Raw genomic sequence first — 23,854 nt, 5'->3', positions numbered from 1 at the left:
TGATGCTTCGTGAGTCTCTCCCCCTCCCTCTCTCTCTCCTCCTTCTCTCTCTCTCCCTCCCTTCATCCCTTTTTTCTTTTCCTCTCTCTCTCTCTCCCTCCCCTTCATCCCTCTTTCTTTTCCTCTTCTCTCTCCCCTCCCTTCATCCCGCTTTCCTCTTCTCTCTCTTATTTCCCTCCCTTCATCCCTTTTTCTTTCGCTCTCTCTCTTTCTTTCCTCTCTTTTTCTCTCCCTCCCTTCATCCCTTAATCCCTCTTTCTTTCTTTCTTTCTTTCTCTCTCTCTCTCTCTCTTTCTTTCACCCCTCTATCTCTCTCTCCCTCCCTTCATCCCTCTTTATTTCACCCCTCTATCTCTCTCTCCTCCCTTCATCCCTCTTTCTTTCCCCCCTCCTCTCTCTCCCTCCCTTCATCCCTCTTTCTTCCCCCCTCTCTCTCTCCCTCCCTTTATCCCTCTTTCTTTCCCTCCCTCTCTCTCCCTCTCCCTCCCTCCCTTCATCCCTCTTTCTTTCCCTCCCTCTCTCTCCTCTCCCTCCCTCCCTTTATTACTCTTTCTTTCCCTCTCTCTCTCTCTCCCTCCCTTCATCCCTCGTTCTTTCCCTCTCTCTCCTCTCCTCTCTTCATCCCTCTTTCTTTCCCTCTCTCTCTCTCCTCCTCCCTCTTTCCTCCCCCATCTCTCTCCCTCTTCATCCCTCTTCTTTCCTCCCTCCTCTCTCTCCCCCTCCCTTCATTACTCTTTCTTTCCCCTCTCTCTCTCTCTCTCCCTCTCTCCTCCCTTCATCCCTCTTTCTTTCCCCTCTCTCTCTCTCCCTTCATTACTCTTTCTTTCCCCTCTCTCTCCTCTCCCTTCATCCCTCTTTCTTTCCCTCCCTCTCTCCCTCTCTCTCCCTCCCTTCATTTACTCTTTCTTTCCCTCTCTCTCTCCCTTCTCCCTCCCTTCATCCCCCCCTCTCTCTCTCTCCCTCCCTCCCTTAATCTCTCTTTCTTTCCCTCTCTGTCCTTCCCTCCCTTCATCCTCTTTCTCCCCCCCTCTTTCTCTCTCCCCCCCCCTCTCTCTCCCCCTTCCTTCATCCCTCTTTCTTTGCCTTCTCTCCTCCTCCCTTCAATCCCTCTTTCTTTCCCCCTCTCTCTCTTCCTCCCTTAATCTCTCCTTCCCCCTCTCTCTCTCTCCCTCCCTTCATCCCTCTTTTCCCCCCTCTTTCTCTCCCTTCCTTCATCCCTCTTTCTTTCCCTTCTCTCTCTCTCTCCTCCCTTCATCCCTCTTTCTTTCCTCTCTCTCTCTCCCTCCCTTCATCCCTCTTTCTTTCACTCTCTCTCCCTTCATCCTCCCCCCCTCTCTCTCCCTCCCTCCCTTCATCCCTCTTTCTTTCCCCCTCTCCCTCTCCCTCTCTCCCTCCCTCCCTTCATCCCTCTTTCTTTCCCCTCTCTCTCTCCCTCCCTTCATCCCTCTTTCTTTCCCTCTCTCTCTCTCCTCCCTTCATCCCTTTTTCTTTCCCCCTCTCTCTCTACCTCCCTTCATCCTTCTCTTCTTTCCATCTCTCTCTCTCCCTCTTCCCTCTTCAACCCCCCTCTCTCTCTCTCTCTCTCTCTCTCTCTCTCTCTCTCTCTCTCTCTTGCGCAGTCGTGCGACACTGTACCCAAATAAAATTGATGTCCTTTTTTCCTACAAATAGAGATTTCTTTTGGTGGTATTGGATCACCTCTGCGATTTTTATTTTTTGCTTTTTATTATTTTACTATATTTATTATAATGTAATAATATATATTTATTATATTATTGTATTATTTGTTTTTATAACAAAAAAAGAGTGACAAAAAAAAATCCCAATAAATGTATTTTGATTGGTTTGCACACAAAAATGATTGTGTCTACAAACTATGGGAAAGATTTATGTCATTTTTCTTCATTTTTTTACTAATAAAATTTTACTAATACGATTTTTAGCGGGACTGCGACATTGCGGCGGACAGATCAGGCACCTAACTGACATGAGATAAAAAAAAATGACACCTTGCTTGAAAGTTGGAACTGGTTACTAAAATTTTTGAATCCTACCACTGGGAACGTCCCCTTCCGCCGCCTGTAAAAAACAATCAAGCGATTGAACTGCCGCTATGATTGTTCGTACTGTGCAGGGAATCGCCAGCTGAAAAAAAAAGATATCTGAATGATGCCTGCAGCTGCACCTATCATTCAGGTATCTCCACTCAAACCTGAGGACATCATATGACAGCCGGCGGTATGGAAGTGGTTAACATCATTGCAACAATCATTTACAGTATTTTATAAATCTGCAACTTTAATTGAACTAATCCCTGATGATCCTGCCATGAAGATCATTGTTCAGGCACTTCCTGTTCTAGGATGACAACACTCTGTCCCTGTCTCCCAACTGTGTTTATGCGTTGTCACCCTATCACACAGGCTTCAAATGGAGGCTACAAGCTGTAGTTTCAATTACATACACCCCACAGGTCACCATTAGGAAACCTTTCCATTCAGCACGCAGACAAGAAGTGGCTGAAAAGTGGCTGCAGAAGATCAGCACTGAGATGCAACAAGAGATGAAAAAATGGTAAATTCAATGTTTAAGGAAAAAAATGCAAATTGTTTATGGTGCACACTGCTTTAGTAAGCTAAATGTCATTCAGTAATGGTTTGCAATGAGTTAAGTAACATGGCAAGGATGTACTGTATAAACCAGACTCAACAAATTGCAAATCCTTTGTAGCTGGAGTTACACATTAAATATACAGTACTTATCCTACTGCTCAGTGATTCATAATACTGCAGAACTTCAGCCAAAAACAACAAGATGAAAATGAATAGCCCATTATAACATAAAATAACACTAGCTTCTGCTGCAACATATAACTTCAATCCAGAGATTTCCCTGCAGTACCTTTTTTTGCCACTAGATATCCTCAGCGTGATGGCCAGCATCGTTAAACCCACTTCTTCTCAGCCCAGGTCATCCTGGACCCACCCCCAGACTTTGACTGGACAACAAAAGTAGAAGCAGTACACTGATTAGCTCATCTCTCTGTCACTCTGCTCTCTCCTCCTATCAGCATGCTTCTTCTCAGCACATGAACTGGTTGGCTCCTTGTGCTGCTTCTTCCTCTCACACTCCAGCCCTGCTGTACAGGGACTGCAAAAGGCTAACAACCGGTCATATTTATTAAAGTGGTATTAAACTTCATTCCAAAAAAATTTAATATATTGCAAATGACCAATCATTAGATGTGGTGGCTGCCTTGTTTTCTTTTTTTTTTTTTTTAGGCATTTCTCCCTCTGTTTTCACCTCTTGATCTGGCCAGTAATACACCTTCTGTATTAGAGTGCCCCCACTCTGGATGAAGGAGCACAGGGGGCACCTTTGGACAGTAACATTGCCAGTCTGGGGGGTAAGGAGTGTTAGATGTTCTAGCAGATTTAAATACACTAACAAATTGAAGCAGAACTCCAGCAAATACTTCATAAGCAGTTACAGCAAACTTTTGTTTTCCTTTTGGGATAAAGATTTTACATATATTAAAAGCTAATCATTGTAAGAACCCATGTAAATGGTTTGTCTCATATCTGTAACTGATACATTCTGCTGGAGAGCTTGTTCTTTTGAAAAATAACAGATTTGCTGGCCAGATCACCAGTTGGGAATAGAAGAAGGGAAGCCTAGAAAAGAAAACGAATGCAGCCATCCCATCTAAGAATTAATAAGCTGCAATATAATACATTTTTGCTTTTGGGTTTAATATGGCTTTAACCGCTTCCTGATCGGCCCCATAGCAGATTTACTGCTACAGGGCGGCCGTTCTTGTGCGGTCGTTCTACAGGGCAGTCGTTCTACAGGGCGGTCGTTCTACAGGGCAGTCGTTCTACAGGGCGGTCGTTCTACAGGGCGGTTGTTCTACAGGGCGGTCGTTCTACAGGGCGGTTGTTCTACAGGGCGGTCGTTCTACAGGGCGGTCGTTCTACAGGGCGGTCGTTCTACAGGGCAGTCGTTCTACAGGGCGGTCGTTCTACAGGGCGGTCGTTCTACAGGGCGGTTGTTCTACAGGGCGGTCGTTCTACAGGGCGGTCGTTCTACAGGGCAGTCGTTCTACAGGGCAGTCGTTCTACAGGGCGGTCGTTGCATGACCACATATTTGTCAGTAACGCAGTGCCGTATTGCATAAAATGGTGTTGTCATGAAGGGGGGTAAATCTTCCAGGGGTCAAGCGTGTAATCTGCATCTTTTATACACTGTCTGGCCAAAAAAAAGTTGCCACCTGGAATTAACTAAGCAACTAACTAAACTAAGCATGCAGTAACTATCCTATTGGATAGTTACTGCATGTGCCCAAAGAATGAGGTCAGCTGACTACCTGAATATACTGAATGACCAGGTTATTCCATCAGTGGGTTTTTTCTTCCCTGATGGCACGGGCATATTCCAAGATGATAATGCCAGGATTCATCGGGCTCAAATTGTGAAAGAGTGGTTCAGGGAGCATGAGACATCATTTTCACACATGGATTGGCCACCACAGAGTCCAGAACTAAATCCCATTGAGAATCTTTGGGATGTGCTGGAGAAGGCTTTGTGCAGCGGTCCGACTCTCCCATCATCAATACAAGATCTTGGTGAAAAATGAATGCAACACTGGACAGAAATACATCTTGTGACCTTACAGAAGCTTATCGAAACAATGCCACAGCCAATGCGTTCTGCAATCAAAGCTAAAGGCGGTCCAACAGATGTGACCTTTTTTTTTGGGGGTGACTTTTTTTTGGGCCAGGCAGTATATCTGCCTATAGCTCATATTTAATTGTACAATAGAGCTGTGTGACAAGCAGTGAGAGGAGCAGCTTTAACCACTTTACCACTGCTTTACGTCCAGGCCACTTTTTGCAACTTGGCACTGCGCAAATTTAACTGACAATTGCGCAGTCATGCAACGCTGTACCCAAATGAAATTTACGTCCTTTTTTTCCCACAAACAGAGCTTTCTTTTGGTGGTATTTGATCACCTCTGCGCTTTTCATTTTTTGCGATATTAATAAAAAAAGAGTGACAATTTTGAAAAAATAACAATATTTTTCTACTTTGACTGTTAAAAAATATCCAATATATTCAATTTTTGTCATATATTTAGGCCAAAATGTATTTAGCTACATGTCTTTGACGAAAAAATTCTCAATGAGCGTATTTTTAACCGCTTTAAGACCGGAAGATTTTACCCCATTCCTGACCAGGCCGTATTTTGCGATTCGGCACTGCGTTACTTTAACGGACAATTGCGCGGTCGTGCGATGCTGTACCCAAATGATTTTATGTCCTTTTTTTGCCCACAAATAGAGCTTTCTTTTGGCGGTATTTGATCACCTGTGCGATTTTTAATTTTTGAAAAATAGCGACAATTTTGAAAAAAAAAAAAACAATATTTTTTACATTCTGATCTATAACATTCCCAAAAAAAAATTTAAAAATCTTAATTTTTTTACATTTTAGGCCAATTTGTTTTCTGCTACATATTTTTAGTAAAAAAAAAATCGCAATAAGCGTATTTTGATTGGTTTGCGCAAAAGTTATCGCATTTACTAACTATGGGAAAGATTTTTGTCATTTTTATTGTTTATTTTTTTTTTTACTAGTAATGGCGGCGATCTGCGATTTTTTTTTGCGAGACTGCGACATTGCGGCGGACAGATCGGACCCCTAACTGACATTTTTGACACTTTTGGGGGTACCAGTGACATTACTATAGTAATCAGTGCTATAAATATGCACTGTTACTGTAATAATGACACTGGCAGGGAAGGGGTTAACTTTATTGGTGATCAAGGGGTTAAATGTATGCCTCATGCTTACTGACGTGTGTGGGGGGAGGGGATTGAGTGACACAGACACAGATCGCAGGTTCAGCTATGCTGAATCCTGTATTCTGTCCCTGCCTGTCACATAGGAGATCCGCCCGCTTTGTTTACACAAGTGGGCGGATTCCCTCACTCGATCCCCGACGATCGGGGAAGAACAGCCGCTCCTCCCCTGGCCCGACTCCCGCTGTGTCTGAATACAGCAGGAGCGAGCCTCCGGTGGCGCGCACGCCGCAGAAAGAGGGAGGAGTCCAGCGACGTAGGTCTATGTCGCTGGACGATAATGAGCCACTTTGCCGCAGTACCAGCTCAGTGAGCGGTCGGCAAGTGGTTAATACCGGGAGCTCAGCTCTGCTTGGTCAGGCCTCTGCACCACATCCAAAAAGTCTGTAGACCACCAAGACAGAGGCGGAGCCCGTGTCAGTCCTAGAGCGCCGCTCCTCCAGGGATTTCGAAGGCTGAACCCTTTACCTCAGTCCTCTGAATGTGGGAAGCTATTCTGTCAGATTGTAGAAATCTTTGGCTGCTCCGTGTCCATGCTCATTGGTCAACCACCCACATCGGGGGTCCCCCACAACAGCCAAAGCCGCGCATGGTAGAGCTCTTCCTTCTAAAGCTGGGGGGTTTGCACTGCATGGTTACAGGGCCTTGAAAAAGTATTCATACCCCTTGATATTTTCCACATTTTCTCATGTTACAACCAAAAACATAAATGTATTTATTGGGATTTTATGTGATAGACCAACACAAAGTGGCACATAATTGTGAAGTGTAAGGAAAAAGATAAATGGTTTTCAAAATGTTTTACAAATAAATAGCTGAAAAGTGTGACGTGTATTTATATTCAGCCCCCCTGTACTCTGATACCCCTAACTAAAATCTAGTGGAACCAATTGCCATCAGAAGTCACCTAATTAATAAATAGAGTCCACCTGTCTGTAATTTAATCTCAGTATAAATACAGCTGTTCTGTGAAGCCCTCAGAGGTTTGTTAGAGAACCATAGTGAACAAACAGCATTATGAAGGCCAAGGAACACACCAGACAGGTCAGGGATACAGTTGTGGAGAAGTTTAGAGCAGGGTTAGGTTATAAAAAAATATCCCAAGCTTTGAACATCTCACGGAGAACTGTTCAATCCATCATCCAAATAATGGAAAGGAGTATGGCACAACTTTAAATCTACCAAGACATGGCCGTCCACCTAAACTGACAGGTCAGGCAAGGAGAGCATTAATGAGTGAAGGAGCAAAGAGGCCCACGGTAACTCTGGAGGAGCTGCAGAGATCCACAGCTCAGGTGGGAGGACAACTATTAGTCATGTACTCCCCAAATCTGGCCTTTATGGAAGAGTGACAAGAAGAAAGTCATTGTTGAAAGAAAGCCAGAAGAAGTCCCGTTAGCAGTTTGTGAGAAGCCATGTGGGGGACACAGCAAACATGTGGAAGGTGATCTGGTCAGATGAGACCAAAATCGAACCTTTTGGCCTAAAAGCAAAATGCTATGTATGTTGGTATGCATGTATGGTGGAAAACTATCACTGCACATCACCCTGAACACACCATCCCCACCATAAAAACTGGTGGTGGCACCATCATCTTGTAGGGATGCTTTTCTTCAGCAGGGACAGGGAAGCTGGTCAGAGTTGCTGGGAAGATGGATGGAGCCAAATACAGGGCAATCTTAGAAGAAAACCTGTTAGAGTCTGCAAAAGACTTGAGACTGGGCTGAAGGTTCACCTTTAAGCAGTACAATGACCCTAAACATACAGCCAGAGCTACATTGGAATGGTTTAGATCAAAGCATATTCATGTGTTAGAATGGCCCAGTCAAAATCCAGACCCAAATCCAATTGAGAATCTGTGGCAAGACTTGAAGAAGAATGGACAAAAATGTCACTCTCTAGATGTACAAAGCTGGTAGAGAGACATCTCCAAAAAGACTTGCAGTTGTAATTGCAGGGAAAAGTGGTTCTACAAAGTATTGACATTTGTCCCCTTTCACACGGGCTTTCCGATCCAGTCTGCCTGTCAGTTTTTCAGGCGGACCTGATCGATTGTTCCATGTACCTCTATGGAGCAGCGGATGTCAGCGGTGACATCTCCACCGACACCTACTGCTCTCTGATCCGATGTGGTCTGTTAAATCTAGACTGATGAAAACCCTATTTTCCATCCGTCTGGAGGATTGGATCGGATGAAAACGGACAGGCGGTCCGTTATCATCCGATCTCCCATAGAGGAGAGTGGGGATCTGACAGGTCAGCTGGTCGGGACCTGTCATCCGCCTGCTCAGCAGGGATCAGCGGGTCAATCCCCACTGAGCAAAACGGAGTCCGCCAGACGGAAAGCTGTGTGAAAGGACCCTTAATCCCCTTTCACATGGGCGATCTGATCCGTCTGTCAGTTTTTCAGGCGGACCTGATTAGATGCTCCGTGCATCCCTATGGGGCAGCGGGTGTCAGTGGAGACATCATTCTGATCCTGTCCGTGAAATCCGGTTGGATGGAAAACCTATTTTCCATCCGTCTGGAGGATCGAATCGGATGGGATCTGATGAGAATGGACAGGCGGTCTCTCCATAGAAGACAGCGAGGATCTGACAGCTTTGTCTCTGCACACAGAGCGGAGACGGAGCTGTCATCCGCCTGCTCAGTGGGAATTGGCGGATCGATCCCCCGCTGAGCAGAACGGACTCCGCCGGACGGAAACCCCGTGTGAAAGGAGCCTTATACTGAGATTAAATTACAGAGGTGGACTCTATTTACTAATTAGGTGACTTCTGAGGGCAACTGATTCCACTAGATTTTAGTTAGGGGTATCAGAGTATGCGGGAACCCTGCGAATCCACTGCGTGTTCCCGCATCGCACCCGACTCGCAGGCAGCTCACACTGCCATATGCGAACTGCTGGGAGTGTCAATCAAGTTAATGACACCCCCAGATTAGTTTGCATATCACAGTGCGAACTGTCAATTCAGACAGGAATTGGATCGCATAGGTGTGAACACCCATGCGATCCGATTCTTGTGCGGACCAAAAAAAGGGTCCTGCATGACTTTGGTCTGAATTCGGATCGCACAGACATTGCATGTGATTTGCAGAGCAGTTCGGTGCGAATCAAATGCGATGTCTTCCATCACTATAATGTGAACCGGCACTAAAGAGGGCTGAATACAAATGCACGCCACACTTTTCACATATTTATGGTTTTGAAAACCATTTATCATTTTCCTTCCACTTCACAATTATGTGCCACTTTGTGTTGGTCTATCACATAAAATCCCAATAAATACATTTACGTTCTTGGTTGTAACATGAGAAAATGTGGAAAATGTCAAGGGGTGTGAATACTTTTTCAAGGCACTGTATTTTTTCCTGAAGCTGGTCGCTGTTGGAGCAGAATCTCCTGGTGTAGGCAGTGCCAGATATATAGGGTGGCAAAAGGTGCCCCCTCTATACTAAAAAATATAATCATTAAAAAAGTTTTTTTATCAAAAATCATCTTAGGGCCCCCTTCACGTCAACATTCCCCTTCATATCACATTTGCCCCTTCACATGTCAGTTCCCCCTGCACATTATAGTCTCCTGTTTATGTCAGAGCCCCCCCCCCTTCCCCCTTCACATCACAGTCCCCTCCTTACATCAGAGTCCCCCCTTCACATATTAGTCCCCCCTTTACATTATAGACTCCCCTTCACATCAGTTTTCTCAGCCCCTTTCACATCACAGCCCCCTTCACATCACAGTCCCCCCTTCACATCCCAGTCCCCCCTTTGTGTCAGGTCCTCGGTCCAGCCTTCACATCACAGTCCCCCCTTTACATCACAGTCCACCCTTCACAACCCAGTCCCCCCTTCACATCCCTGTCCCCCCTTCACATCCCAGTCCCACCTTCACATCACAGTCCCCCTTCACATCCCAGTCCCCCCTTTACATCCTAGTCTCCCCTTCACATTACAGTCCCCCCTTCACATACAGGTCCCCCCTTCACATCCCAATCCCCCCTTCACATCACAGTCCCCCCTTCATGTCAGGTCCTCGGTCCAGCCTTCACATCACAGTCCCCCCTTTACATCCCAGTTCCCCCTTCACATCACAGTCCCCCCTTCATGTCAGGTCCTCGGTCCAGCCTTCACATCACAGTCCCCCCTTTACATCCCAGTCCCCCATCACATCACAGTCCCCCCCTTCATGTCAGGTCCTCGGTCCAGCCTTCACATCACAGTCCCCCCTTTACATCACAGTCCACCCTTCACAACCCAGTCCCCCCTTCACATCCCTGTCCCGCCTTCACATCACAGTCCCCCCTTCACATCCCAATCCCCCCTTCACATCACAGTCCCCCCTTCATGTCAGGTCCTCGGTCCAGCCTTCACATCACAGTCCCCCCTTTACATCCCAGTTCCCCCTTCACATCACAGTCCCCCCTTCATGTCAGGTCCTCGGTCCAGCCTTCACATCACAGTCCCCCCTTTACATCCCAGTCCCCCATCACATCACAGTCCCCCCCTTCATGTCAGGTCCTCGGTCCAGCCTTCACATCACAGTCCCCCCTTTACATCACAGTCCACCCTTCACAACCCAGTCCCCCCTTCACATCCCTGTCCCGCCTTCACATCACAGTCCCCCCTTAACATCCCAGTCCCCCCTTCACATCACAGTCCCCCCTTCACATCCAGGTCCCCCCTTCACATCCCAGTCCCCCCTTCACATCCCAGTCCCCCTTTCACATTACAGTCCCCCCTTCACATCCAGGTCCCCCCTTCACATCACAGTCCCCCTTTCACATTGTAACCTTACACAACTTCATTGCAGCATGGTACAGGGGGCGAGAGGTGGAGCAAAGTCTGGATGGAGGGTGGGAGCTGCCTAGCTGTGCATGTTGACACATGCATGATTGGTTGCTAGGGCACGGGGTATCCTAGTATTAACCCAGGCCTCTGAGTGGCATGGCAGCAGTGTCTCCTTTAAGTGGCGCCCTGGGCATGTGCCATAGCTGCCACAACCTGGATATACCACTTGGGCCAGGGACGGTCAAGCTGATAAGAAAAGGGCTAGATGATGCTGGATGTCCTCCAGCCAGGAGATGCAGCTGATTTCTAATGCACATTGTGAGATTCTCACAGTGTACAGTGAAATCAGAGTAAGTAATGTCAGTACAGGAGAGGAGCCTGTATTTAACCCCAAGTTAGGCTCTACCTGAATATAAAGTGTATGTATAGACATTTTGTGTTTAGAGTATGGAGTGATAGAATGCTTGTGAGATTTGTTTGCTTTTAGAACTGTAAATGGGAGGCGCTGGATACAAACAATATATGAGATATGGAAAACAACCTTTGTAAGGAAATCTACAAAGAATCAATACCAATACAGAACCCATAATAATCTATAATAGAAATGAAGAAAGAAATCGTTCCCACAGTATTATATCATTTATATTAATATATTGGATTTCCCTTTAGGTGCTGATGATCTATAATGGGGTGTATAATCTCTCTAATGACGTAGATCTAAATACACCTAGAGAGACACAAGAGGGGTCATCTCAGCCAAACCCACCAAGAATAAAAAAAGAGCACCACTTGGATTGTTGAGATTCTGAACAAAATATTTATATCCTATAATAAGAGCCTAAAGGGTGTATCTATATAAAAAAAAAAAAACTCTGTGTGATTGCCTCCACATTCTCGCAGCAAATATTCCCCATAATGTGTCTGGTATGTGTATTTCCTATGATCATCAGCTCCATCTAGTGGTCTTCTCCTAAAACACTTCAATTAGGAAAATACTGCATTATGGCCACTAGATGGAGCTGTTAAAAACAGGAAATAAACATATTCAGGGGCTGACTGGCAAGTTTTGGCCCAGGGGGCAAGTACAAACCAGAGGTCCATGGTACAGCCAGGGCAGCCATCAGAAATTGTGGGGCCCCTTACACAGCTTTAGGCCTGGGCCCCCACCCCCGGGCCATCCCACTGAATCCACCAACTAGCTATTCCACTGAGTCCTTCACTGCACACACTTTTATTTTAACAATCTTACAACTTATATATAAAAATGAACAGTGTACTCCAAGTCATCAGTGCTTTCAAGATTTACAGTAAGGAATTATATTTTGCCCAAAAAGACATCCCAATCCAGCAGCTGTACACCCTCAGCCCCCCCCTCACACCTGTACGCCCTCAGCCCCCCCTCACACCTGTACGCACTCAGCCCCCCCTCACACCTGTACGCCCTCAGCCCCCCCTCACACCTGTACGCACTCAGCCCCCCTCACACCTGTACGCCCTCAGCCCCCCCTCACACCTGTACGCACTCAGCCCCCCCCTCACACCTGTACGCCCTCAGCCCCCCCTCACACCTGTACACCCTCAGCCCCCGCTCACACCTGTATGCACTCAGCCCCCCCTCACACCTGTACGCACTCAGCCCCCGCTTACACCTGTACGCACTCAGCCCCCGCTCACACCTGTACGCCCTCAGCCCCCCCTCACACCTGTACGCCCTCAGCCCCCCCTCACACCTGTGCGCACTCAGCCCCCGCTCACACCTGTGCGCACTCAGCCCCCGCTCACACCTGTACGCACTCAGCCCCCGCTCACACCTGTGCGCACTCAGCCCCCGCTCACACCTGTACGCACTCAGCCCCCCCTCACACCTGTACGCCCTCAGCCCCCCCTCACACCTGTACGCCCTCAGCCCCCCCTCACACCTGTACACCCTCAGCCCCCGCTCACACCTGTATGCACTCAGCCCCCCCTCACACCTGTACGCACTCAGCCCCCGCTCACACCTGTACGCACTCAGCCCCCGCTCACACCTGTACGCCCTCAGCCCCCCCTCACACCTGTACGCCCTCAGCCCCCCCTCACACCTGTGCGCACTCAGCCCCCGCTCACACCTGTGCGCACTCAGCCCCCGCTCACACCTGTACGCACTCAGCCCCCGCTCACACCTGTGCGCACTCAGCCCCCGCTCACACCTGTACGCCCTCAGCGCCCCCTCACACCTGTACGCCCTCAGCCCCCCCTCACACCTGTGCGCACTCAGCCCCCGCTCACACCTGTGCGCACTCAGCCCCCACTCACACCTGTACGCACTCAGCCCCCGCTCACACCTGTGCGCACTCAGCCCCCCCTCACACCTGTACGCACTCAGCCCCCCCTCACACCTGTACGCATTCAGTCCCCGCTCACACCTGTGCGCACTCAGCCCCCCCTCACACCTGTACGCACTCAGCCCCCCCTCACACCTGTACGCACTCAGCCCCCGCTCACACCTGTACGCACTCAGCCCCCACTCACACCTGTATGCATTCAGCCCCCACTCACACCTGTACGCACTCAGCCCCCACTCACACCTGTACGCATTCAGCCCCCACTCACACCTGTACGCACTCAGCCCCCGCTCACACCTGTACGCATTCAGCCCCCACTTACACCTGTACGCACTCAGCCCCCCCTCACACCTGTACGCACTCAGCCCCCACTCACACCTGTACGCACTCAGCCCCCCCTCACACCTGTACGCACTCAGCCCCCCCTCACACCTGTACGCACTCAGCCCCCGCTCACACCTGTACGCACTCAGCCCCCACTCACACCTGTATGCATTCAGCCCCCACTCACACCTGTACGCACTCAGCCCCCACTCACACCTGTACGCATTCAGCCCCCACTCACACCTGTACGCACTCAGCCCCCGCTCACACCTGTACGCATTCAGCCCCCACTTACACCTGTACGCACTCAGCCCCCCCTCACACCTGTACGCACTCAGCCCCCACTCACACCTGTACGCACTCAGCCCCCCCTCACACCTGTACGCACTCAGCCCCCACTCACACCTGTACGCACTCAGCCCCCACTCACACCTGTACGCACTAGGCCCCGCACATGTGTGTGTGTGTATATATTTAAAACACACACATGTGCATACACGGACATGTACACAAACGCAGACATGTAAGTATAAAATATCAGGTGCGCTAAACAAGTGTGCAAGTATTAAAGCAAAGTTAAACACATAATAAAACAAATATAGAAAATTACCAATAACTATGGGTTTCTCCAACAATGAAACAACAAACATGGTGTATACAAATACAGCGCTTGAGTGATATGATAAAATCAAAATGTAAAGACCACTGTGGTGATATGCGTGGCACAAAAATGCACCACGGAATGAAATACACCAAAAATAGTGAAAACAGTGCAAAAAAACAACAAATAATGAAAGTCCAAATCTAGGTGTCCGTGGTAGAAAAGGCAAATGAAATGGGTGTCATTCACGGTGATGATCAGATGACAACTGAACGTGCGGAATGTCCCAACACCAGTGTAGGTGAGCCTCTTACATATAGGTAGCTGGATCCAGTTGGGAAATCACATGCCAAGGAGAGGAAAAGACAGATATTTTCCACACCTCCCAAGTCAGGGGGGGGGGGGGGCAGGGTCAGCCTCTTACCTGATGCACAAATAGTAAGGACCTAGTATCTCCCTGGCTGAAAAGGAATTCCTTCCTCTCCTCAGGATGTTAAAGGATCAGTGCTTCCTGGTGGTCTGTGGACTGTGGCTGATCTTATCCTCAGTCTGGGGAGCTTAGCAGCAGTATCCTGATACTATACACAAACGCAGACATGTACACACACACACCTGTACAAAACCCCCCTTCAATAGACAATAGCCCTTACTTGGAGCTGCAGTCCAGGATATAGTACCTGACTGTACTGTGTACAGTGCACACACGAGGAGTGCACATGCAGGAAGTAACCAGAGGTGGCAGCAAAGAGCACTATGTGAGCTCAATGATACAGACAGAGCAGCCGTAGCTGCCGACTCTCACTCAGCAGCCACGGAGCACCTCTGTACCCGCCCCTGCCATCTCTCATTCTCGCCAGGCAGCCGGGCCCGTTGAAACGATCGGGCCCCTTACAAGTGTATGGGCTGTACCCCCCTGATGGCGGCCCTGGGTACAGCGACTCGGCCCCCCCCCCTCCCATACTCTCTCTCTTCCCGGCCTCTTCCTGACCCCCATTCCAGACTGAAGCTCCACTCCAGGTACTCTCTACTCCCTGGCCGAACTCGGGGTTGTCCGGGGCAGGAGAGTCTCAAGTGGGGCATGGAATAAGCCTCTGCTCAGACATAGTTTACACCATCCATGCTGGGGGGGGGAGTCCGCGCTTTGTCCTTGTCTTTATCCCGCACTCAGTAGGTCAGTGGTGAGGAATTTTTACTTCTCTTCACCAGAAATCCTTTAGGCATGCAGGGCCGCCATCAGGGGGGTACAGCCCATACACTTGTAAGGGGCCCGATCGTTTCAACGGGCCCGGCTGCCTGGCGAGAATGAGAGATGGCAGGGGCGGATACAGAGGTGCTCCGTGGCTGCTGAGTGAGAGTCGGCAGCTACGCTGCTCTGTCTGTATCATTGAGCTCACATAGTGCTCTTTGCTGCCACCTCTGGTTACTTCCTGCATGTGCACTCCTCGTGTGTGCACTGTACACAGTACAGTCAGGTACTATATCCTGGACTGCAGCTCCAAGTAAGGGCTATTGTCTATTGAAGGGGGGTTTTGTACAGGTGTGTGTGTGTACATGTCTGCGTTTGTGTATAGTATCAGGATACTGCTGCTAAGCTCCCCAGACTGAGGATAAGATCAGCCACAGTCCACAGACCACCAGGAAGCACTGATCCTTTAACATCCTGAGGAGAGGAAGGAATTCCTTTTCAGCCAGGGAGATACTAGGTCCTTACTATTTGTGCATCAGGTAAGAGGCTGACCCTGCCCCCCCCCCCCCCCTGACTTGGGAGGTGTGGAAAATATCTGTCTTTTCCTCTCCTTGGCATGTGATTTCCCAACTGGATCCAGCTACCTATATGTAAGAGGCTCACCTACACTGGTGTTGGGACATTCCGCACGTTCAGTTGTCATCTGATCATCACCGTGAATGACACCCATTTCATTTGCCTTTTCTACCACGGACACCTAGATTTGGACTTTCATTATTTGTTGTTTTTTTGCACTGTTTTCACTATTTTTGGTGTATTTCATTCCGTGGTGCATTTTTGTGCCACGCATATCACCACAGTGGTCTTTACATTTTGATTTTATCATATCACTCAAGCGCTGTATTTGTATACACCATGTTTGTTGTTTCATTGTTGGAGAAACCCATAGTTATTGGTAATTTTCTATATTTGTTTTATTATGTGTTTAACTTTGCTTTAATACTTGCACACTTGTTTAGCGCACCTGATATTTTATACTTACATGTCTGCGTTTGTGTACATGTCCGTGTATGCACATGTGTGTGTTTTAAATATATACACACACACACATGTGCGGGGCCTAGTGCGTACAGGTGTGAGTGGGGGCTGAGTGCGTACAGGTGTGAGGGGGGGCTGAGTGCGTACAGGTGTGAGTGGGGGCTGAATGCGTACAGGTGTGAGCGGGGGCTGAGTGCGTACAGGTGTGAGCGGGGGCTGAGTGCGTACAGGTGTGAGTGGGGGCTGAGTGCGTACAGGTGTGAGTGGGGGCTGAGTGCGCACAGGTGTGAGTGGGGGCTGAATGCGTACAGGTGTGAGCGGGGGCTGAGTGCGTACAGGTGTGAGCGGGGGCTGAGTGCGTACAGGTGTGAGTGGGGGCTGAATGCGTACAGGTGTGAGTGGGGGCTGAGTGCGTACAGGTGTGAGTGGGGGCTGAATGCGTACAGGTGTGAGTGGGGGCTGAGTGCGTACAGGTGTGAGCGGGGGCTGAGTGCGTACAGGTGTGAGGGGGGGCTGAGTGCGTACAGGTGTGAGGGGGGGCTGAGTGCGCACAGGTGTGAGCGGGGACTGAATGCGTACAGGTGTGAGGGGGGGCTGAGTGCGTACAGGTGTGAGGGGGGGCTGAGTGCGTACAGGTGTGAGGGGGGGCTGAGTGCGCACAGGTGTGAGCGGGGGCTGAGTGCGTACAGGTGTGAGCGGGGGCTGAGTGCGCACAGGTGTGAGCGGGGGCTGAGTGCGCACAGGTGTGAGGGGGGGCTGAGGGCGTACAGGTGTGAGCGGGGGCTGAGTGCGCACAGGTGTGAGCGGGGGCTGAGTGCGCACAGGTGTGAGGGGGGGCTGAGGGCGTACAGGTGTGAGGGGGGGCTGAGGGCGTACAAGTGTGAGCGGGGGCTGAGTGCGCACAGGTGTGAGCGGGGGCTGAGTGCGTACAGGTGTGAGCGGGGGCTGAGTGCGCACAGGTGTGAGCGGGGGCTGAGTGCGCACAGGTGTGAGGGGGGGCTGAGGGCGTACAGGTGTGCGGGGGGGCTGAGGGCGTACAGGTGTGAGCGGGGGCTGAGTGCGTACAGGTGTGAGCGGGGGCTGAGTGCGTACAGGTGTGAGGGGGGGCTGAGGGCGTACAGGTGTGAGGGGGGGCTGAGTGCGTACAGGTGTGAGGGGGGGCTGAGGGCGTACAGGTGTGAGGGGGGGGCTGAGGGTGTACAGCTGCAGGATTGGGATGTCTTTTTGGGCAAAATATAATTCCTTACTGTAAATCTTGAAAGCACTGATGACTTGGAGTACACTGTTCATTTTTATATATAAGTTGTAAGATTGTTAAAATAAAAGTGTGTGCAGTGAAGGACTCAGTGGAATAGCTAGTTGGTGGATTCAGTGGGATGGCCCGGGGGTGGGGGCCCAGGCCTAAAGCTGTGTAAGGGGCCCCACAATTTCTGATGGCTGCCCTGTAGGCATGTCAATGGCAGAAGTGGTGCAGCCTTTTTATGGGGCATTTGCCCCCCCCCCCTGCCCCCTGGCCCAGTCCTCCCCTGAACACATTACTGTATATATTATTAATACAGTACAGGGCTCATTTGTAGCTGCTGTGTGAATGTGGAGGCATTCGCACAGCATTGTTTTTATGAATAGAGTGTTTGATGATAACTTATTATACCGTACTAATATTTTATAGACTGGAAACAGGCGGTCTGCAATAAAATGTAGCAGCTGCTCTCAGCTATACATACACTTTAAGGCTCCATGCACACTGGGCTTAAGAAAAACTCCAGTTCCCTTGGCAGAAAAAAAAAACGCTCATATAGAGGTTAGACGGGTTTAGTAGAGTTTTTTGTATTTTTTTTCTGCCACTATGCTCCAATCAGGAACGCAATTTTTTCTTACCTCTAAATGTTGAGCTCAAAATATGCCTGTACACGTCCTTATGTGTATGGACACATAGGATAGCATTGGGCTGCTTCTACAGGCAGAACAGAAAACTCCTATAGTCACAGCGATTTATACGCCAGTATGCATGGAGCCTGAGCACAACACCTGGGTCACTCATGATGACATTATATCACACATGCCGACCGTTTGTCTGTTTATCGTCTATCCGTTGATGGATAAAAAACAGACATCAATGCATCTCTATGGAAAAACGAATGTACACCGATGATCATCCCTTTATATCGGTTTTCATGTGTTTTTTGGAACAGATCAAAGCCCTATTTTTCTTCTGGTAAAAAACAGAACAGATGAAAAATGGAAACAGTCCGTTTTTGCATTGGTAGTACATGTAAAAAAACATAACTGAACTGATTTAACGAATAGTCTTCATGTGCGAAAGGGTCCAAAATGTCTTCTACTAGCTATATAAATTTATTATAATAATAATAGTATGTGAGTGTGGGGGGACATTAGATTGTAAGCTCCTCTGTTACAGAAAATGATGTTACTGGCTCAGTGTTCTCTGTACCACACTGCAGAGTATGTCAGAGCTATAGAAATGTATAATAATAATACATTGATGGGACATGATGGGACATGAGAGTGTAAGCTCCTGTGGTGCAGAATATGACTGGCTCAGTGTTCTCTGTACAGCGCTGTGGAATATGTCTGAGCTATGTAAATAAATATATAATAATATTAATAATAGTGTGTGACTGCAGTGATGCATTAGAGTGTAAGCTCCTCTGGTACAGTTAGTGATGGGACTAGCTCAGTGTTCTCTGTACGACACTGCACAATATGTCAGAGCTATAGAAATTTGTAATAAAAATAATAATGTGTGAATGTGATGAGAGTGTGAGCTCCTGTGGTGCAGAAAATTTGACTGGCTCAGTGTTCTCTGTACAGCGCTGTGGAATATGTCAGAACTATATAAATGTATAAGACCCCGTGTCATCTGACAGGTCGCCGTAGGTTGCCTGCCATAGAGAAGCTGCGGACCCGTTCTAATAGGAGCGACACAAGTCGCTCCGACTTAGAAAAAGGGTCCGGAGCTTCTTTGGGGCGACCTGGAGCGACCTGCATTGACTCCAATGATATGAAGTCCATGCTGGCCGCTCCGAGGTCGCGGTGCGAGCTGCGCACCGCGACCTGTGAGGTCGCCCCGGCAAGTAGCGTTGCCCCAGTGTGAACGGGGGCTAATAATAATAATGTGACTGTCGAGGTGCATTAGAGTGTAAGCTCCTCTGATGCAGACTGTGATGTGACTGACTCAGTGTTCTCTGTACAGCGCTGTAGTATATGTCAGAGCTAAAAATTGTATAATAATATTGTGTGTGACTGTGGTGGGAACATTAGAGTGTAAGCTCCTCTGGTGCAGAGACTGATGTGACTGGCTTAGGGATCTCTGTACAGTAATTTGAAATACAGTATGTCAGAGCTTTAAGAGTATATAATAATAGTGTGTGACATTAGTGTGTACATTTTTGTTTATTATATATCTTACATACAGCATAAATAAAGACATATTTACATATATACAAAAAAATATTTTTAAATGAATATGTACTGTACATAAACAAACAAAAACAAACAAGCATACTGCAAATAACAGAAAAGAACATGTCTCAATGTTACAGTGTAAGCTCCTCTACTACAGACACTGGCTTAGGGCTCTTTCAGACGGGCGATCCGATCAGATCCGCCTGTCAGTTTTTTAGGCGGATCTGATCGGATCCTCCATGCAGCTCTATGGGGCAGCGGAGGTCAGCGGAGACACCTCCGCTGACACCCGCTGCCATCCGCATCCGATCCTGTGCTGAAATCTGGACGGATGGAAACCCTATTTTTCCATCCGTTCAGTAATCGGATCGGATCGAATCTGATGAGAGCGGACAGGCGGTCCGCTCTCATCCGATCCCCCATAGAGGGCAGCGGGGGCTGAGACACCTCCCTCTCCGCTCTGCAAGCGGAGACGGAGCTGTCATCCGCCGGCTCAGCGGGGATCGCGGATCGATCCCCGCTGAGCAACACGGATCCGCCTATGGAGGCGGACCGTGTGAAAGAGCCCTTAGTGTTCTCTGTACAGAACTGCGGGATATGTCAGAGCTATAGGTATAATAATAATAGTGTGTGACTGTGGGGGGACATTAGATTGTAATCTCCTCTGGTACAGACACTGATGGCTCAGTGTTCTCTGTACAGCACCATGGAATATGTCAGAGCTATAAAAATCTATAATAATAGTGTGTGACTGTGGGGGGACATTAGAGTGTAAGCTCCTCTGGTACAGACACTGATGGCTCAGTGTTCTCTGTACAGCACCATGGAATATGTCAGAGCTATATAAATGTATAATAATAATAGTGTGTGACTGTGGGCAGACATTAGAGTGTAAGCTCCTCTGGTACAGACAGCGATGTGACTGGCTTAGTGTTCTCTGTACAGCACTGCAATATATATGCCAGAGCTATATAACTGCATACTAACAATAGTGCATGCGTCACAGTTATAAGGGCATTCGAGCGTAAGCTCCTCTGGTGCAAACGCTGATATGAATTGTTGTGTTCCCTGTACAACACTGCAGTATATGTCAGAGATATTTAAATGTATAATAATATAGAGTGTGACTGTGGTGGGGCATTAGAGTGTAAGCTCCTCTGGTACAGAGACTGCAGTGATTGGCTCAGTAATCTTTGTACAGCACTACTGAATATGTCAGTGCTATATAACTGCAACAACAGTGTCTGTGACTGTTATAAGGACATTAGAGTGTAAGCTCCTCTAGTACAGAGACTGATAAGAATTGCTCAGTGTTCTCTGTACAGCACAGTGGTATAGGCAAGAGCTAGAGTATATAATAGTTATATAAACTGACAACAGTGTGTGACTGTTCTAAGGATATTAGTGTGGAAGCTCCTCTGGTACACCAAACGATGTAAGTATTTAAATATACTGTACAGCACTATGGAATATGTCAGAACTATATAGGTTTAAAACAACAGTGCATATATGACTTTAATGAGGATATTAGATTGTAAGCTCCTCTGTCGCACAGACTGCTGTGACTGGCTCAATGCCCCCTGTATGATGACGCAGAATAGGTCATTATAGGTTGAAGTGGATGGACCGGTGTCTTTTTTTCTATCATACAAACCATGTAACTATAGCAGTACTGTAGTAATGTAAAGTCATTATAATAATAAAGGAAGTCATGTTACCCCCTCCGGGGCAGAAACTGATCTGTCCAAATGAATGTATTCTGTACTGCACCGCACAATATGTCAGAGCTATATACATTTATAATATGAATAGTATTTGACTATGGTAGGGGCATTAGAGTGTAAGCTCTTCTGGTTCAGAGCTATATAAATGTATAATAATAATAATAATAATAAAGAGTGTAAGCTCTTCTGGTACAGACAGTGATGTGACTAGCTCAGTGTTCTCTGTACAGCACTACTGAATATGTCAGAGCCATATAACTGTATAATAATAATAGTGTTACTGCGGTGGGACATTAGAGTGTAAGTTCTTGGAGCACCGCAGTATATGTCAGAGCAAAGCAAATTAAATAGTATTGTCAGTGCATGTGACCGTGAAAGGGGCATTCGATTTCAAGCTCTTCAGACAAAGTGATCACGCAGCTCTGCAGAACATGTCAGTGCTATGTAAATAAAATAATATTGTTAGTGCATGTGACCCTGAAAGGGGCATTAGATTGCAAGCTCTTCAGACAAAGTGATCACGTAGCTCTGCAGAACATGTCAGTCCTATGTAAATAAAATAATATTGTTCGTGCATGTGTCCATAGAGGGGCATTCAATTGCAAGCTCTTCCGACAAAGCGATCACACAGCTCTGCAGAATATGTCAGAGCTATGTAAATAAAATAATATTGTTAGTGCATGTGACCATGAAAAGGGCATTAGATTGCAAGCTCTTTGGACAAAGTGATCACAGTGCTATGTAAATAAAATTGTATTGTCAGTGCATGTGACCATAGAGGGGCATTAGATTGCAAGCTCTTTGGTCAAAGGGATCGCACAACTCTGCAGAACATGTCAGAGCTATGTAAAGAAGATAATATTAACAGTGCATGTGACCATAGAGGGGCATTCGATTGCAAGCTCTTCAGACAAAGTGATCACAGTGCTATGTAAATAAAATATTATTGTCAGTGAATGTGACCATGAATGGGCATTAGATTGTAAGCTCTTCTGACAAAGTGATCACACAGCTCTGCAGAATATGTCAGAGCTATGTAAATAAAATAATATTGTTAGTGCATGTGACCATGAAAGGGGCATTAGATTGCAAGCTCTTCGGACAAAGTGATCACACAACTCTGCAGAACATGTCAGATCTATGTAAAGAAGATAATATTAACAGTGCATGTGACCATAGAGGGGCATTAGATTGCAAGCTCTTTGGACAAAGTGATCGCTCAACTCTGCAGAACATATCAAAGCTATGTAAAAAAAATAATATTGCTAGTGCATGTGACCATGAAAGGGGCATTAGATTGCAAGCTCTTTGGACAAAGGGATCGCACAACCCTGCAGAACATATCAGAGCTATGTAACAAAAATAATATTGTCAGTACATGTGACCATGAAAGGGGCATTAGATTGCAAGCTCTTCGGACAAAGTGATCACAGTACTATATAAATAAAATTGTATTGTCAGTGCATGTGACCATAGAGGGGCATTAGATTGCAAGCTCTTTGGACAAAGTGATCGCACAACTCTGCAGAACATATCAAAGCTATGTAAAAAAAATAATATTGTCAGTGCATGTGACCATAGAGTGGCATTAGATTGCAAGCTCTTCCGACAAAGTGATCACACAGCTCTGCAAAACATGGCAGTGCTATGTAAATAAAATAATATTGTAAGTGCATGTGACCCTGAAGGGGCATTAGATTGCAAGCTCTTTGGACAAAGTGATCACACAGCTCTGCAGAACATGTCAGAGCTATGTAAATAAAATAATATTGTTAGTGCATGTGCCCATGGATTGGATAGGCATTAGATTGCGAGTTCTTAAGACAGCAATATGATAATATCAATAATAATAATTATAATAATAAACAGCAATGCATAAGAAGGGGATGCAGGTCCTGTCCTGCTCAGCAAGGGTTAAAGGCTACCCCGCCACCTCTCCCCTCCTCCGGTTCTGCGGAGAACTTTTGCTCCCCCCACCACCATCGATGTATACACACACACACATATATATATATATATATAAATAGATGATATCTATGCAGGGACGGTGCATCCTTCAGGCAGGATCCATACAGCACAAGCCATGCAGAAGAAGCGGTCTACCTCTGAACGTGACTTTGGCGATGCGGTCTCCCTTTCCGCGCAGGTCGCTGACGGTCTTCAGGTGTACTATTAAAGCCATAGCGATGGATAGGAGGACAGCTCATCCAGGCAGTGCGATAATCCTGTCTCCGGAGCTCGGCTCCTCTCTCCCTCTCTCACACACTGACAGAGGAGGGGGATTCTACTCCGTATAGTCTCATTCTCCTCCCACCATAGTCACTAGCACTAACTCTGTCCCCTCTTCCTTCCTTCCTTCTGCCCAAACCAGACCTTTAAATTATTCACAATTCCTTCTCACTCTGTGTCCAGCCATCGTCCTCGCTCCGCAGAACACACCGCGCTGTGCTGTCACCGTACCTGGGCATCTCTGCCCCTGCCGCGTCTCAAATACGTCCCGGATGCGCTGCGGTCAATGCCAATGGAATACAATACTATAGGGCACCCTATAGTGTTATACTGTATTATTTATTATAGGT

General features: G+C 47.5%; 1 protein-coding gene across 12 annotated transcripts in view; it reads right to left on the bottom strand.

Annotated features, from left to right (window-relative positions):
• The window catches only part of OTOF (otoferlin), a 588,950-nt gene extending 565,398 nt beyond the window's left edge, over positions 1–23,552 (bottom strand). For all 12 annotated transcript variants that reach the window (XR_014225011.1, XM_082249402.1, XM_082249403.1 and 9 more), the window contains exon 1: positions 23,379–23,552. Coding sequence is in view for 11 of the 12 variants with exons in the window: in XM_082249402.1 (XP_082105528.1) it covers positions 23,379–23,457 (79 nt within the window). In the remaining variant the exon portion in view is untranslated. The remainder of the gene's footprint in view (positions 1–23,378) is intronic.
• Positions 23,553–23,854: the final 302 nt, after the last annotated feature.

The sequence above is a fragment of the Pelophylax lessonae genome (assembly GCF_965119305.1).
Source record: "Pelophylax lessonae genome assembly, chromosome: 3".
Lineage (NCBI taxonomy): Eukaryota > Metazoa > Chordata > Amphibia > Anura > Ranidae > Pelophylax > Pelophylax lessonae.
This window is presented reverse-complemented; position numbering and strand designations above follow the sequence as displayed.